The sequence below is a fragment of the Chlorocebus sabaeus genome, chromosome 7 (assembly GCF_047675955.1).
Source record: "Chlorocebus sabaeus isolate Y175 chromosome 7, mChlSab1.0.hap1, whole genome shotgun sequence".
Classification (NCBI taxonomy): Eukaryota; Metazoa; Chordata; class Mammalia; order Primates; family Cercopithecidae; genus Chlorocebus; species Chlorocebus sabaeus.
This window is the reverse complement of record NC_132910.1, coordinates 61962252-61976564: the sequence shown is the minus strand read 5'-3', so window position 1 is coordinate 61976564 and position 14313 is coordinate 61962252. Positions and strand designations below refer to the sequence as shown.

The 14313-nt window shown below is 39.8% G+C and overlaps 1 protein-coding gene across 1 annotated transcript in view; it reads right to left on the bottom strand.

Annotated features, from left to right (window-relative positions):
- ENPEP (glutamyl aminopeptidase) overlaps positions 1–3442 on the bottom strand; it is an 83452-nt gene extending 80010 nt beyond the window's left edge. Inside the window, exon 1 of the mRNA XM_037990910.2 lies at positions 2477–3442. Within this exon, the coding sequence (XP_037846838.2) occupies positions 2477–3120 (644 nt within the window). The 5' untranslated portion in view covers positions 3121–3442. The remainder of the gene's footprint in view (positions 1–2476) is intronic.
- Between the last annotated feature and the right edge of the window lie 10871 nt (positions 3443–14313).

The following is a 14313-nucleotide window of genomic DNA, read 5'->3' as shown; positions in this document are numbered from 1 at the left end:
ACGGGGTTTCACCATGTTAGCCAGGATGGTCTCGATCTCCTGACCTCGTGATCCGCCTGTCTCGGCCTCCCAAAGTGCTGGGATTACAGGCTTGAGCCACCGCACCCGGCCTAGGAATTTTCTTAAAGAAATATTAGGAAATATTCATAAATAGTTATTTACAAGGATAGTCAATATAAGTATGTGCCTTCTTCTAGATCCTTATAGGTGAAAAAATAGGAGCAACTTAAATACCCACATTTAATGGAAAAGTGAATCAACTACATTGTATTCATACAATGGCCTACAACGTATCCATCAAATCATTTGTGGAAGAACACCAAATGACCGTATTAAAGCGTTGATGCTATATTGAAAAAGCATGTTCCACAATACTATGTATAATATAATTATGCCACAGCTATCTATGTCCAGAAAAGTACTAAAAGAGTCTCTGTCTAAATGTTAACAATGGCTATACTTGGGTAAAGAATTTATGGATGAATTTATTTTTTCTTATAATTTTTCTCTGTTTTCTGAGTTTTCTTCAATAAATGTATATTATTTATGTTATCAATAAACAAAGTACTATTACAATATCTTGGTATATTTGTACACTTTGACCCAGCAATTCTATTTTTAGGACTATATCCTAAGGAAATAAACAGATGCACACACAAAGAGGTATTTAGAACTATGTTCTTTGGTGATTTGTTTATAATAATAAAATACTAAAAACAACTCAAATGCTCAACAATAGAATTTGTTTTAAAAAATTACAATGTATTCAAGCAATGGAATATTTCACATCTTTAAAATCAGATTCTTAGCTGTGTGCAGTGGCTCATGCCTATAATCCCAGCACTTTGAGAAGTGGAGGCAGGAGGATTGCTTGAGCCCAGGAGTTCAAGACCAGCCTGGGCAACATAGCAAGACCCTGTCTCATAAAAAACAAAAAACAGATTCTTGAAAACATGTAAGAATAAGGGGAACTTCCCAAGACATTAAGTTAAAAAGGCATATAGATAGACAGATATAATGCAATTAAAGGTTTGACTGCCTAGAAAAACATTAGAATATACATTAATATGCTAGCAGGGATTACCACTGGGCAGTGAAATTACTTACAGATTCTTTTGATTATCCTTTTTGATAATTTTTATGCTTTCAATGATGTAATTTTTATGAACATAAAAAAATACGTAAATGGTAAGAGTGTTTTATTGCTAGCAATATTAAGATATAGGATCTATATAAGCATGACCCCTCCAGATATTTTCTTCAAACTATCACTTCTACTCGATTTATCAGTTTACCACACAAGAATATAGGAATATTTAAATGTTTTGTTTTAGTCCATGGGTCTGTCTCACAAACAATAGAAAGAATTTTGACCAAAAATTTTGCTTGCTCTATAAGATGCTTAAAACAACAGGAGAAAGGGATATTTGTGGGTGGACTGGCCCAAGACTCACATCTCTAAACTGTGACACGAAGCTTTCTTAATCATTTACCTCTTCAGAATCTAAGCCAGCAAAGCAGTCCGGAGACAACACAAGGTGTAGTGTAGCCTTTCTCCCTGATGCAAGGGCTACATCCCCAGTGTGAAGGAAGATTTTTGGAGTTCAATGAGAGAGTTTATGCCTTTAACATAGCTCTGGTAGTAGCCACTGATAGATATAAAGGCTAAATAGGTGGGTAAGTAGAATAAATATCTATCTACCTAGATAGATATTTGTATAAAAATATTTGTATGTATTTAACTATTTAATATATCTTTTATGTTGTAAAAGGTTTAGCATTACGTTTGCATATTGCATGATGAGCAACAAGCCCCAAAATTTATCTGTGCCACTGATGTGTGGACTTAATGGGTATTTCCTGAAAGCCTACGTGCAAAGCATGGTTCTGGCCATAGGAGACAAAAAAAACAGTCATGTCTTCCTTTCCAGATGAAGACACAAAGACAATTCTGTGGATCACATGTGATTTTTCAATGTCTCTCTTCTCCAAAAAAGAGACATTGGACAAAAAAAAAAAAAAAGGACAAAATAATAACGGAAATTTACTGACGTTTCACGTAAATTTAATGTAATACCACTTTAAAAGTTCACATACATTGCTATATATATATTGCTACATAGCCTGGGAATATCACTAGTGAAATTTACCAAAGGCAGTTTTTACACCTGAGATAATGTACGGAAATCCTCAAGATAGGGTGCAGTATATTATTATTTCTGCTAATGGAATAAAAGACTTACATTGACTTTTGACTCCACAAAGCTCTTTCACTACTTTCAAGTTTTGTGACAGGGTTTGGAAATACAACAGGGCAACAATTTTGGCTTCCCAGATGGACAGCCAGAATTGAAACCAAGAGTCGATCAAGATCAGACCAACATAATAATTAAAAGTGGAGAGTGAAAAGAAAAGGAAAAGAAACGGAAAGCAGATATGTGAGTTTAAGGGAGGTAAAACAAAAATTAATATTTACTTGACTTGTCCGTTCTCCGTGTAGGTGGTTCTGTAAAACCCCACGAGGGAGCCGTTCAGCCAGCCGGCGAACTCCATGGTCAGGAGATAGAGGTTATCTCCACTGCTGGGGGTAAGCTCTTCCTCCGCCTCGACCACCACATACTCCTGCTTTTTGTACTCGAAACATCTCCGCACTTGCACCTGGTTCCCCGAGGGCCTCTTCAGCTCGGGGAGCCGGGTGATCCTGGTCTCCCGGAGGTGCAGCCACAGGTACCGGGTGGGCGCGCTCAGATTGATGGAGATGCTCACGGTGCCCGTGTAGGTGTCCTCCTCCAACAGGGGCTTCACGTGCAGGTCGTAGTGGACCGGGTTGACGAAGTCCGGCAGTCGAAAGTTTTTCCACTGTCCGCTCTCATCCTCACTGGCCGGGCAGATGTCCTGGTCCTGGGCAGGAGGACCTGAGGGGCTGGCCGTGGAAGACGGCAGGTGGGAAGGAGCCGGCGCCGTGCCCGGCCCACCATCCCCGCCGGAGTCACACGATCTGGTCAAGCCCACGGCAAGTCCCACTATTAATCCTACACCCACCACCACCGCACAGAGAATGGCCACGTGTTTCGTTTGAATGCAGTATCTCTTAGAGCCCTCTCTCTCCGCAAAGTTCATTTTTGCTTCCGAAGTCAAGTGTTACACGTAAAAAGATGTTAAATTTAACTAACTAACGTCAGCAGACTTCCTTTTTAAATTGGAAGGAATCCCCTGATTTGGCAGCCTGTTTTCGCTTTTCCCACACCTCTCTCTCTGGCTTCTTGCGCCTTTTCCTCTCCCTTTTCACGTTCCCACCAGCCACTCAGGAAACAAGGGGGGTGGAATGAGGACTCCGTAAGAGGAGCCGAGTGGGAGGAAGAGGGCTGGAGAGAAGACTGTCACAGCTCCCCTTATAAACGACGCATCTCCACTCCTACCCCTCCTGCACTGCAGCGAGTTAAATATAAAACAGGGCTTCGCTTATCAGCCAACGGGAGGATGAGCCCTTGCCAAAGCTCCGTCAGCAGCTTTCAGGGAGGAAGCGTTTGGGAGAGGTGAGCTTACGATAGAAAATCTCAACCTTTGCCACTCAGCCTGGGGCTTCTTCCTGTTGTGTTCACAATCTCTCCTTCCTAACTAAAGGGCTTCTTGAATTTCAGATATTTTATCAGATAGCTTGCCAAAGAAACTAAATGTTTTCTTTTATTTTTCCCCCCTCATATTATGTAAACATTCAAAATCTGTCCTTTGGAGAAGTCATATCCTGGAATTGGGTGCTCAGGGTGATTCAAGGACCACCTAGGTACTTAGTAAATATTTGTGGAATTAGATTAGGAAAGCATAGCCAGGTAACGCTAAATCAGTTCAGCTGGTGCTGAATGAATGAGCGAGGGGGATCCCAAAGAAATTAGCCAAAGCAGTAGTGGAGCTGGAAAGGTTAAGAAGAAGAGAGAGCAGGAGGGGGAGAAGTCTGAAAGGACAGAGGGACAAGGAAGAAGCCCTGCTTGTCTCCGCAGTGTGCCTCCAAGTGAGATTGACTTCCTTAGACTTTGATGAGGTAGAGCACGTTTAAAGTAGATTTCAGATGTGAAAATTGACCTGTTGGTAAATCCATCATCCATGCAAATCTATCATTTTGTTTCTGAATGACAAGGTCAGGAAGAAAAATTGCAATGAACTTCATATTTACTGTCGGCTTAGCTATGGACTGACATTTAGAGAGGTTAAGTTATTGCTCAAGGTTACACACCTGGCAAATAGCAGAACTGGGGTCTGAACCCAGGTTGTCTGAGTCTAAAGTCCATATATCTGGCTAGGTGTGTCCATATATACAGGCTCGCGCCTGTAATCTCAGCACTTTGGGAGGCTGAGGCAGGTGGATCACCTGAGGTCGGGAGTTTGAGACCGGCCTGGCCAACGTGGTGAAACCCTGTCTCTACTAAAAATACAAAAATTAGCCAGGTGTGATGGTACACGTCTGTAGCACTAGGTACTCAGGAGGCTGAGACAGGAGAATCGCTTGAACCTGGAAGGCGGAGGTTGCAGTGAGCGGAGATCATGCCACTGCACTCCAGACTGGGTTATAGAGTGAGACTCCATCTAAATAAATAAATAAATAAATAAGCAAACAAACAAACAAACAAATAAATTTTTTTAAAAAATTAAAGTCCATATATCAACGATTGCATTCTACTGCAATTGTTAAATATTCGTTAAAGGATACACATTCAAGGATTAAATAACTATTAAAAACTTCGTATTTCCCCAAATGCAATCCATGGATATTAACAGATCTACTTGCCAAGCAAACATTGCTGGGTTAAAGTGAAAAATCTTCTTTTACTACTCTCTATTCTTGCAGAGCCTCCAGATGGTGACACACATTATGAGCCTCCCAGAGAGGAAACGCAATGGAGTACTTTCCCCATTTAGTTGACAAGAGAGCTTTTTCTGGGGAGGTACCTTTTGAGGGCCTTATGTTGCATAGAGCACACTCTGAGAAACGTTGTTTCAAACTGTTCTAAATTACAAACTAAACAAACAAACAAAACTTTAAAAGCAGACAGGTCCTTTTTACTCTGTAACATTTCTACTGTTTTTCTCACAAAATAGTAGTAACAGAAAAAGAACTAAAGGAAAAAGGGATATGCTTTTCTAAATTGTAGACCCATCTTGTATTGATTAATTTTACTTTCTGAAGCAATCCTAAACTTCTTGAGATCATAGTATGTTTAAGTTTGGCACATTAACTTCCTGAATTTTAGCCCTTGAAACCCCTTTTTATTGAAAAGATCATCTGATATTTCAATAAAAGTTTGATGGGTCAAATATTTTGATATGTTTCTTAGGAATGAAAGGCAAAAATGTGGCTCAAATTTACCTCAATGTAGTGAAGGGAAAAGCAAAAAGTATTTGGAAGAATGTACATAAAATTATGTTAAACTGGAAGTATTTTTTTTAAATCTCAGATGTGGCAAACATATATGAAATCTCTTAAACTTGACCTTATTTAGAAAGACAACAATCTTATCACCAGGTCTTATGTACAGAGAAGATAATAGACCTTTGCATTGGGTACACTTAAGGAAGATTAAGAATGGCCACCTGCTATGAAATAGCTCTTCTACTCTGCCTGAAATTCTACCATAAGGAATACACTATTTAAATGCTTTTTTTTTTTTTTTTTGCCAGAAGAAGTAAAGTACCCTAAGACCACATATGGGGTGTGTGTGTGTGTGTGTGTGTGTGTAAGTTTTGAGTCCACAGCCCAGTTCTAGCCACAGTATCTTACTAGTACCAACCTGTGTGAGCTGACTGCATTCAATGAAGGGCACCACATCTTGTGAGGGTCAGCGTATTAGGGTTACCTAATACAGCCAGATGAGAGGAGGTAGAAGAGCCAGCATGTGCACCATCACAGGCACTCTCCTAGATTAAATAGTTGATATTGGGTAATCTTACACTGAATGAATCTACAGTGGATAGAAATAATTTCAAAAGGCTACTACTGGTCAATTTCCACTTATTAGGTCCAAGCCAGTGGAGTGCAAGAACAACAATTTACTGTAAGTTCTATATGACAATCTCCATCCCTTTTGACACATACATTATCATCATCTACTTTGAGTACTAAAATTCCAGTATCTGCTCCTTATTTAACATTCAATAGATATCTGTTCCCTATTTAACACTCAGTAAATGTTTATTGATTGCTTAGTGAATAAACAAATGAACAAATACATGAACAAGGAGAGGAAGGAAAAACTATAATCAAGAATGGGAAGGGTTAATAGACATACCGTGCCAGGAATGTTGAGAGAAACTCTGTTCGAATTCCAGAAAAGACTGGAATGACATTTCCTGGGGTGAGGACCTGGAAATCACATCTGATCTTGAGTAGGTGAGGAAATTCTTGGCAAATTCCTTCCCATAGCCGGTAGACTGATGCAAGAGACTCACTGTAACATCAAAGGCCAAGTATGCACCTCTCTTTTTCACTTAGAGCTTCCATTTAAAGCTTTTCTATTAGGTACCAGGAATTACACATCCCACAGAGCTATTGGGCCTTCTGTGTATAGTCTGTTTTTTGTTGCTATAACATATACCTAAGGCTGGGTGATTTATAGAGAAAAGAGGGTTACTTAGTTCACATTTCTGTAGGCTAGGAAGCACAAGAAGCATGGCACCAGTATCTGCTTGGCTTCTGGTGAGAGCTTTCACACCATCACAACATTAGGGAAGGTCAAAGGGGAAGCAGACATGTGTAAAGTGGCAAAACCCAAGGTGCATCCTGGCTCTATGACAGCCCACTCTCACGGGAGCTAATTCATTCCCACAAGAACTAATTCAGTCTTGCCAGAGCAAGAATTCATTTACTGCTGTAGAATACAGAAGGGCACCAAGCCACCCATGAGGGCAGAGTCGTCACCACCTAAACACCTCCCATTAGACCCCACCTCCCAACACGGCCACTGGGGATCTGAGTTTCCATTGGAACAAACAAGCCATATCCAGACCATAACATGTGCTGCTGGCTCACCTGGGCACCAGGAGCATCTCAGGAAATGTAGTCAGCAGTTAACACTACAGTGTGATTATTTGGCTGGCCCTTTACTCTAATCAGTGATCTGAGCTGAACTCTATGGTTCAGGGCTGATCACCTGAAGTCAGGAGTTCAAGACTAGCCTGGCCAACATGGTGAAACCCCATCTCTACAAAAATACAAAACCTAGCCAGGTGTGATGGTGGGCGCCTGTAATCCCAGCTACTCGGGAGGCTGAGGTGGGAGAATTCCGCTTGAACCCGGGAGGTGGAGGTTGCAGTGAGCTGAGATCACGCCATTGCACTCCAGCCTGGGCGACAGAGTGAGACTCCATCTCAAAAAGAAAAACAAAAACGGTGGGGGGCAAGCTAGATTCACAATGGAAGAAATAGAATCTGCAAATTAGGCTGTATATATAGGGAACAAGGAGGGCATGAACCAGTTTCTTTCCATCTTGCCACAGGGCCACTATTATTAAGCACATAAATTCTATAAACAGCCTTGGTCAATTCAGGTATTTCCAAACTTTAAAGGTTTAGTGAGAGTTGTGAGAGTTGAAAAAGGAGAGAGTCATTGCAACTGACTTGGCTAACCACGAGGTCTAAATCCATATTGGCAATGTTCTTTGTGATGCTGGTAAATTCGCCTGTATTTCCAATGCCTGTGCCTTATTTGTCATCTTTTATTTGGCCTCAACAACTGTTTTAAAAGGTTCAATTCGTTTTAAGACTAAGTGAACTAGATTAACTTTTCCCAAGAGCTGAAAACTGATGCAGATGTCAGGAGTAGTTTTAAGACAGAAAATGTTCAGCATGCCACATCTAATTTTTATTGGTGGGAAAATGATGAATTTGTCCAATGACTGGCGCAATAAAGGGAGATGGCAGAAAGATGAGGAAAAGGAGGAGAAGAAAGAGACAAGAGGCAAAGGAAAGGGAGAGGAAAAAGAAGGAGGACTTTCAAAATAGATGAGAAGGAAAATAAACCTCGAAAACACATCCAAACATAATTTAATTTTAAAAAAAATCAGGCCTGGCGCAATGGTTCATGCCTGTAATCCCGGCACTTTGGGAGGCCAAGGAAAGTAGATCATTTGAGGCCAGGAGCTCAAGACCAGCCTGGCCAACATGGCGAAACCCCATCTCAACTAAAAGTACACACATTAGCCGGTCGTGGTGGTGGGCACCTGTAATCTCAGCTACTTAAGAGCTGAGGCAGGAGAACTGCTTGAACTCGGAGGGTGAGGTTGCAGTGAGCTGAGATCGCGTCACTGTGCTCCAGCCTAGGCGACAGAGCAAGATTCTGTCTCAAAAAAATAAAAATAAAAATCAGTGAAACAGTAAGTTTCTATCTTCTCTATTCCTTGTTGTTTCCAGGCTGACTTGAGAATTCTCTGCAGTTTTCTGGGATACCCAGACTGATGCTCATAATATCTCTGACCGCTAATCCCTGAATGCCAGGAGATGTCAATTCACAAGCAAGAATTATGCTCCTGTCAGCCATTTTGATAACTCTATAGAGAGAATCTGTTCACTTCATTTGCTCCCCGCCCGCACCTCCCCCACCCCGCCCCGCCTAGAAAACTGTTTCTCAGCCACTATTTCTTTATTAATTCATTCAACAACTCAACAAATATTTGTAGACAAAATAAATATTTACTTTTCAACAAATATTTATTAGGTAAGGAATGCTAGGATAAACTTTAAAATGTGAGCATTATAAGAAATAATAATGAATATTCTTAATATTCTTAAAGGCATATATGTAAAGCCCTGCCTTGTTCTCAGCATGTAGAGATTTTGAAAATATTTAGAAAAGCAAACAAAATAAAACTAAATGATTCATGATTCCTATAAGTTTTAACTGCTCTTGTATTGAGTTCCCTAATGTGTCATAATACAGTGGGAGAAAGTGGTTGGATATAAAAACAGCAGGAGAAAAATAATAGTGATAATATAGTCTAAATTTCTGTTGTTCTAAGAATTTTGAAATTATCTTTATATATATATTTTTTGAGTGCACTAAATAATGGTTCTGTATTCTGAAGAGTTTTAAAACTTCCTGAAATGTTTAATTTACTCAACATTTCCTTTCAGTCTTTATGGTATCAGAATTCTAGGCAATATTTTCTTCTCTTCTATCTGCACAAGTCTGCAAAAATAATGTTGGTATAGGGAAACTATTTAATCCAATGTTCTTTTACTCCATAAAGAGTCCAAGTGAGTTATACTAGCGATGATTATTTTGGATTATGTTCTCCACAAAATTCTAATAGACCCATTCTTTACCTTAGGTAATATTAATTATTTATTTCAGAGGAAAGGCCTATAATTTTACAATTTGTATTTATTAGTGCTAGCTGTTTGGTTTGAAAATTTCTTTATTGCCACATTAACTTTAACCAAATAAAGTTGTCTTCAATTTTTGTTTTCTTTGGAAGTAAAGACTTTAACTGCACTAAGATGATCAAAGTCATCCATATGGGTAATAGAAACATTATTTCTCCTGTTGCTGTTCTCTTTATTCAGCATCTCTTCTGTTTTCAGTTTATGACTTTTTTAGAATGTTTTTGTCTTAAGCTAAAAAAAATGCCCCCCTCTGAAAGATATCCACATGATAATACCTGGAACCTGTGCATGTTACAAAATATAGTTTTTTTTTTTAAATGTCTTTGCAGATATGATTAAGTTTAAGATTTTGAGATGGGAGATTATCCTGGACTATTAGGGTTGGTCCTAATATGCTATCTTATGTGTCCTTATGAAAGGGAGGCAGAGAGATTTTACACACAGACAGAGGTGATGTAAAGACAGAGAAGAGAGATTTGAAGGTACTGGTCTTTAAGATTGGAGTGATGCAGCCACAAGCCAAGGAATGCTGACAGTCCTAAGAAGAGGCAAGCAACAAATTCTCCCCTATAGCCTCTGGATCAAGACGACCCTGCTGTCCTTGATTTTGGCCCAGTGATATTCATTTTGGACTTCTGGCCTCCAAAATGTGAAAGAATACATTTCTGTTATTTTAAGCCAAGTCTGCAGTAATTTGTTACAGCAGCCACAGAAAAAGAGTACAGCAGATTTTACATATTCACTCAACAAACATTTATTGAAAACCATAATGTCCCAGGCACTTCAAATGTTGTTGAAAAGCACTAAATAAAAACACAAATGAAAACATAGCCTCAGGACAGAATAGTGGTTTTTTCAAGTAGAAAGAGGATCACAATGAGATAGAATATTAGTCTTTTTAATAAGAACACACTCTCTTTTTTCATTCACTTCCAATTTTCTAAAGATATACTTGACAACTTGGTTTTTGTTCTTTGGGAGGTATTTTGCTCAAGGTTTCAAAGATTTTTGTGTGTTTATTTTCTAGTTGTCTTCATGGCAGAATATTTGTTTACAGTGTTAATAAATTATTTGTTCAGTTAACAGGCTGTATGTAGTTTTGTATAAGCAATATGACACCTACTGATTTTATTTGAGTCTTTCATTAAATTTGTGTCTGGAGAAATTTTATACCCACCTCTGATTTTGAATCTTTAATTACAGATGCCTTTTTAAGGTTAATGATATACAAATCCAGGGCAAGATAACACTATTTCTTGCAGATACAGTAATTTCCTTCCATCTTCTGAATACTTTGTCTCATTTATTTCTACTGTCCTCAATAATAGCTAGTCTGGTGGATTATTTGACTTCTGTATTTTAGATACTTTCCTTTGATATCTCACTTTCCGTTCAGCTTTTAAAGGGTTTTCACATGACTCTTTCATTCTTGGTTTATCATTTGTATCTGGGCTTAAGATATTTATGTGCATGTATTGTAAGAGTCTTAGCTTCACTGCTTAAATCTCTTTACTCAGGATTCAGATACGTCTTCATGTGTGAAATCACCAACTACGGCCCACCATGGGTTGGAGCATATGAAAACTTTAGATATTAATACCTTTTGAGAAGGAATTTATTTTGGAGTAGTCAGGGATTCTTTTAGTTCCAAATAACAGAAAACTTAGCCAATTATGGCTTACTCTATAAAGACAACTAATTATCTCTCATCATAAGAAATCTGGGGCTGGATGCGGTGGCTCACGCTTGTAATCCCAGCTCTTTGGGAGGCTGAGGCAAGTAGATCGCTTGAGTACTGGAGTTTGAGATCAGCCTGGGCAACATAATTAGACTCTGTCTCTACAGAAAATACAAAAATTAGGTGGGCGTGATGGTGCATGCCTGCAGTCCCAGCTATTTGGGAGGCTGAGGCAGGAGAGTTGCTTGAGCCTGGAAGGTCGAGGCTGCAATGAGCTCTGATTGCACCACTGCATTCCAGCCTGGGCAACAGAGTGAGACCTTATCTCAAAAAACAAAGTCTAGAGGTAGAGACTGTCAATATGCCTTGGCACTCAATGATGCTATCAAGAAACTAAGCTCTGCCTATATTTCCATTCCACCGTCTCTACTGTGTGGACTCAAGCTGACTGCCATAGCTTCAACTATCACAATATCATTCGAAAGCAAGAAGTGGAGAGAGGGAAGAAGAGTAGAAGATTTTATCTTAAACAGTTCTTTCCTTTTATCAGTGAAGAAGATGTTTCCCAGAAGCCCTCGGCAGGCTTCCCCTGATATCGCCTTGTCCGGACCTAAATCATGAGTTCCTTCTGTAGTTTCAGCCACATTCTGTTGAGAGGAATGTAATAGAAGCGACTGACTTGAATAACACCAGTTCATCTCCAGAACAGGACACATTGCTGCCACAAAGTCGGAACATTTGTTGGCAAATAAGAAGGGGGAAATGGCTTTGGGGTAGACGATAAGACTGCTGCCACACTTTGAGGAGCACAAACATGGACTCAATGCAAGATACTCGTGGGAGAGGGAAAGACAGGGCTGAGGAGGACGGGAAGTTCGTACTTCCTGTCGTTCACTACCTGCCACCCATTTCCTCCCCTGCACCTTAACTGGCTGGGTTTGTCTTTTCTTTTTTCTCTCCTACCTCTTCACTTTTTCCTAAAATCATCTTTCACGTTGCCATTGCACTATGTAAACATCTTCAGTGAGTTCCACTCACTGATACGTGGGTGTGGGACTCAAAACCTACTTCCTTTCTCTCCAAAGGGTTCCTAGTCTCTCAAAATCCCTTTTCAAATTTACCTCCAAGCCAAACTGATCTATTTACTTCTTAAGATATAAATTACACATTTCTATCGTCACTATGCTCCTGCCTGGATTTCTTTTCCTCTCCCTCTTTTCTAATACATTCTCAGGACCCAACTCACCTCTCTTCCCGAGCAAACCTTCATTGATCTGGACAGACCCACAATGGCCAATCCTTCTCTCATCTCCTGTAAATAGTTACACTTGATATCACTCACTTGCCAGCTATCTTCAGACCAACCCCTATCTGGCCAATTATGCTGTGTATTAATAAGACGAGTCTAATGCCCAAACAGTACCAATATATCTGTGATAGAACAGAGTAAAGATGAATTTCTCACTCTGGCCACATCCAAGGTGGATATTCTTTGCTGGAGAACTCTACTGGAAAGCATTTTTCCAAGCAGTGACTCAGGGATTTAGGCTCCTTTCATCCTGTGGTGCTTCCCTCTTCATATCGCCTCTGAGGATGCCACAGAAAAGAGCACGAGGAGCTTCCACTGGATGACAAATCACCTCAGCCTAGAAGTCATGCACACTTTCACTCACACTCATTGGCCAGTATGAATCATGTGACTACTCTTATTTTTTATTTTATTTTATTTTTTTTTCTGAGAAGGAGTCTCACTCTGTCACCCAGGCTGGAGTGTAGATCTCGGCTCACTGCAACCTCCATTTCCCAGGTTCAAGAGATCCTCCCACCTCAGCCTCCTGAGTAGCTGGGATTACAGGCATGCACCACCACATCCAGCTAATTTTTATATTTTTAGTAGAGATGGGTTTTCACCATGGTGGCCAGGCTGGTCTCAAACTCCTGACCTCAAGTGATGCATCCGCCTAGGCCTCTCAAAGTGCTGAGATTACAGGCATGAGCCACTGTGCCCTGTCCATGTGACTACTTTTATTAGCAGGGGTGCTGGGATGCATAGAGATCAACAACGCCATCCTTAGAGAGAGGAGAAGGTGTCTTTGGTGATCACCTAGCCGCTCTGTCCCATACTGGCCTTCCCTCATTTTAGGACTTACTTTGTTTGTACAGTGCAATGACTCAGATGGACAGGCCATAAGAAGAAAAATGTTTCACTGTTGCTGCAAAAATTTGTACAGAAGCAAAATCTCTCCTGTCTTCACACTTGCAAAAAAACTATTCAGCTACTTGCTCACAGTTTATGTTTATTTCTCATCATGGCTGTTCTGAATATTTATTTTAACTGTTTTTTTCCTGAGCAGACTTGGTTTACTGTGAGGGGGTCATATGCTAAGTGATTTGCCCTAGACCCCACACTGCTTCTAGAGATGGCTCAGGTGCAGCAACTTCTTATTTTATTTTCCAAAAGATAATTTTATTTGCACTTCAGAATACCATAGAAACAGATGGGAGTTAAGGTAATTATATTCAGGTGGAAGAAAAGAGGAAGGAAACCGAATGAAATAGAACCAAACTTCATGGCACATACTTGGTCCCAGATGTCTTTTATTTGCTGTCTTTTTAGTGCATCCGGCAAAGTTATGAGTTTGTTATTACGAGCTCCAGCTGCCACTTACTGTAGTAGGCTGACTCCAAATCTAATAGAAGGAATTTGGTACTGTTTATGGCCTAGTCCAGACCTCTCCATGAATAATTTTGTATTTTAGCTACATGATCGGCTATCCAGACCTTTGCAGGTAGCATAGACAACAAATCACATTTATAATACAGTTTCTAAAGAAAACTGTACTACAGGATCCAACATATATATTTATCTGGGTGCCAAGCCTAGCAATACACTGAGAGAATCCCCACCCCAACATGTGTCAACTGAGGTGGACATTGCATTACTTTTTGTCCTCCAGTGTCCTGGGGGTGCCCCTAACTGCTTGGCGTGTTCAGAAAGCAGCCTTGTAATTTAGGTAGTATAAATACTGCGTAGCTTACATGTTAAATGATGACAAATGTTAGAATATGGAAAGAACAACAAAAATAAGGTAGCCAAGTGTGATGCACTAATGTTGTTTAATGCAAACTGATTGTAATTCTATTTTTTAAACAAATCATAGATATAAGAAGTCATCAAGTCTTCTCAAATTTTAGATGATTTTAATTATGTGATTATTTTAATTGTCTATTTTGCTTTCTCAATGATTGATTTTTCTTATGTG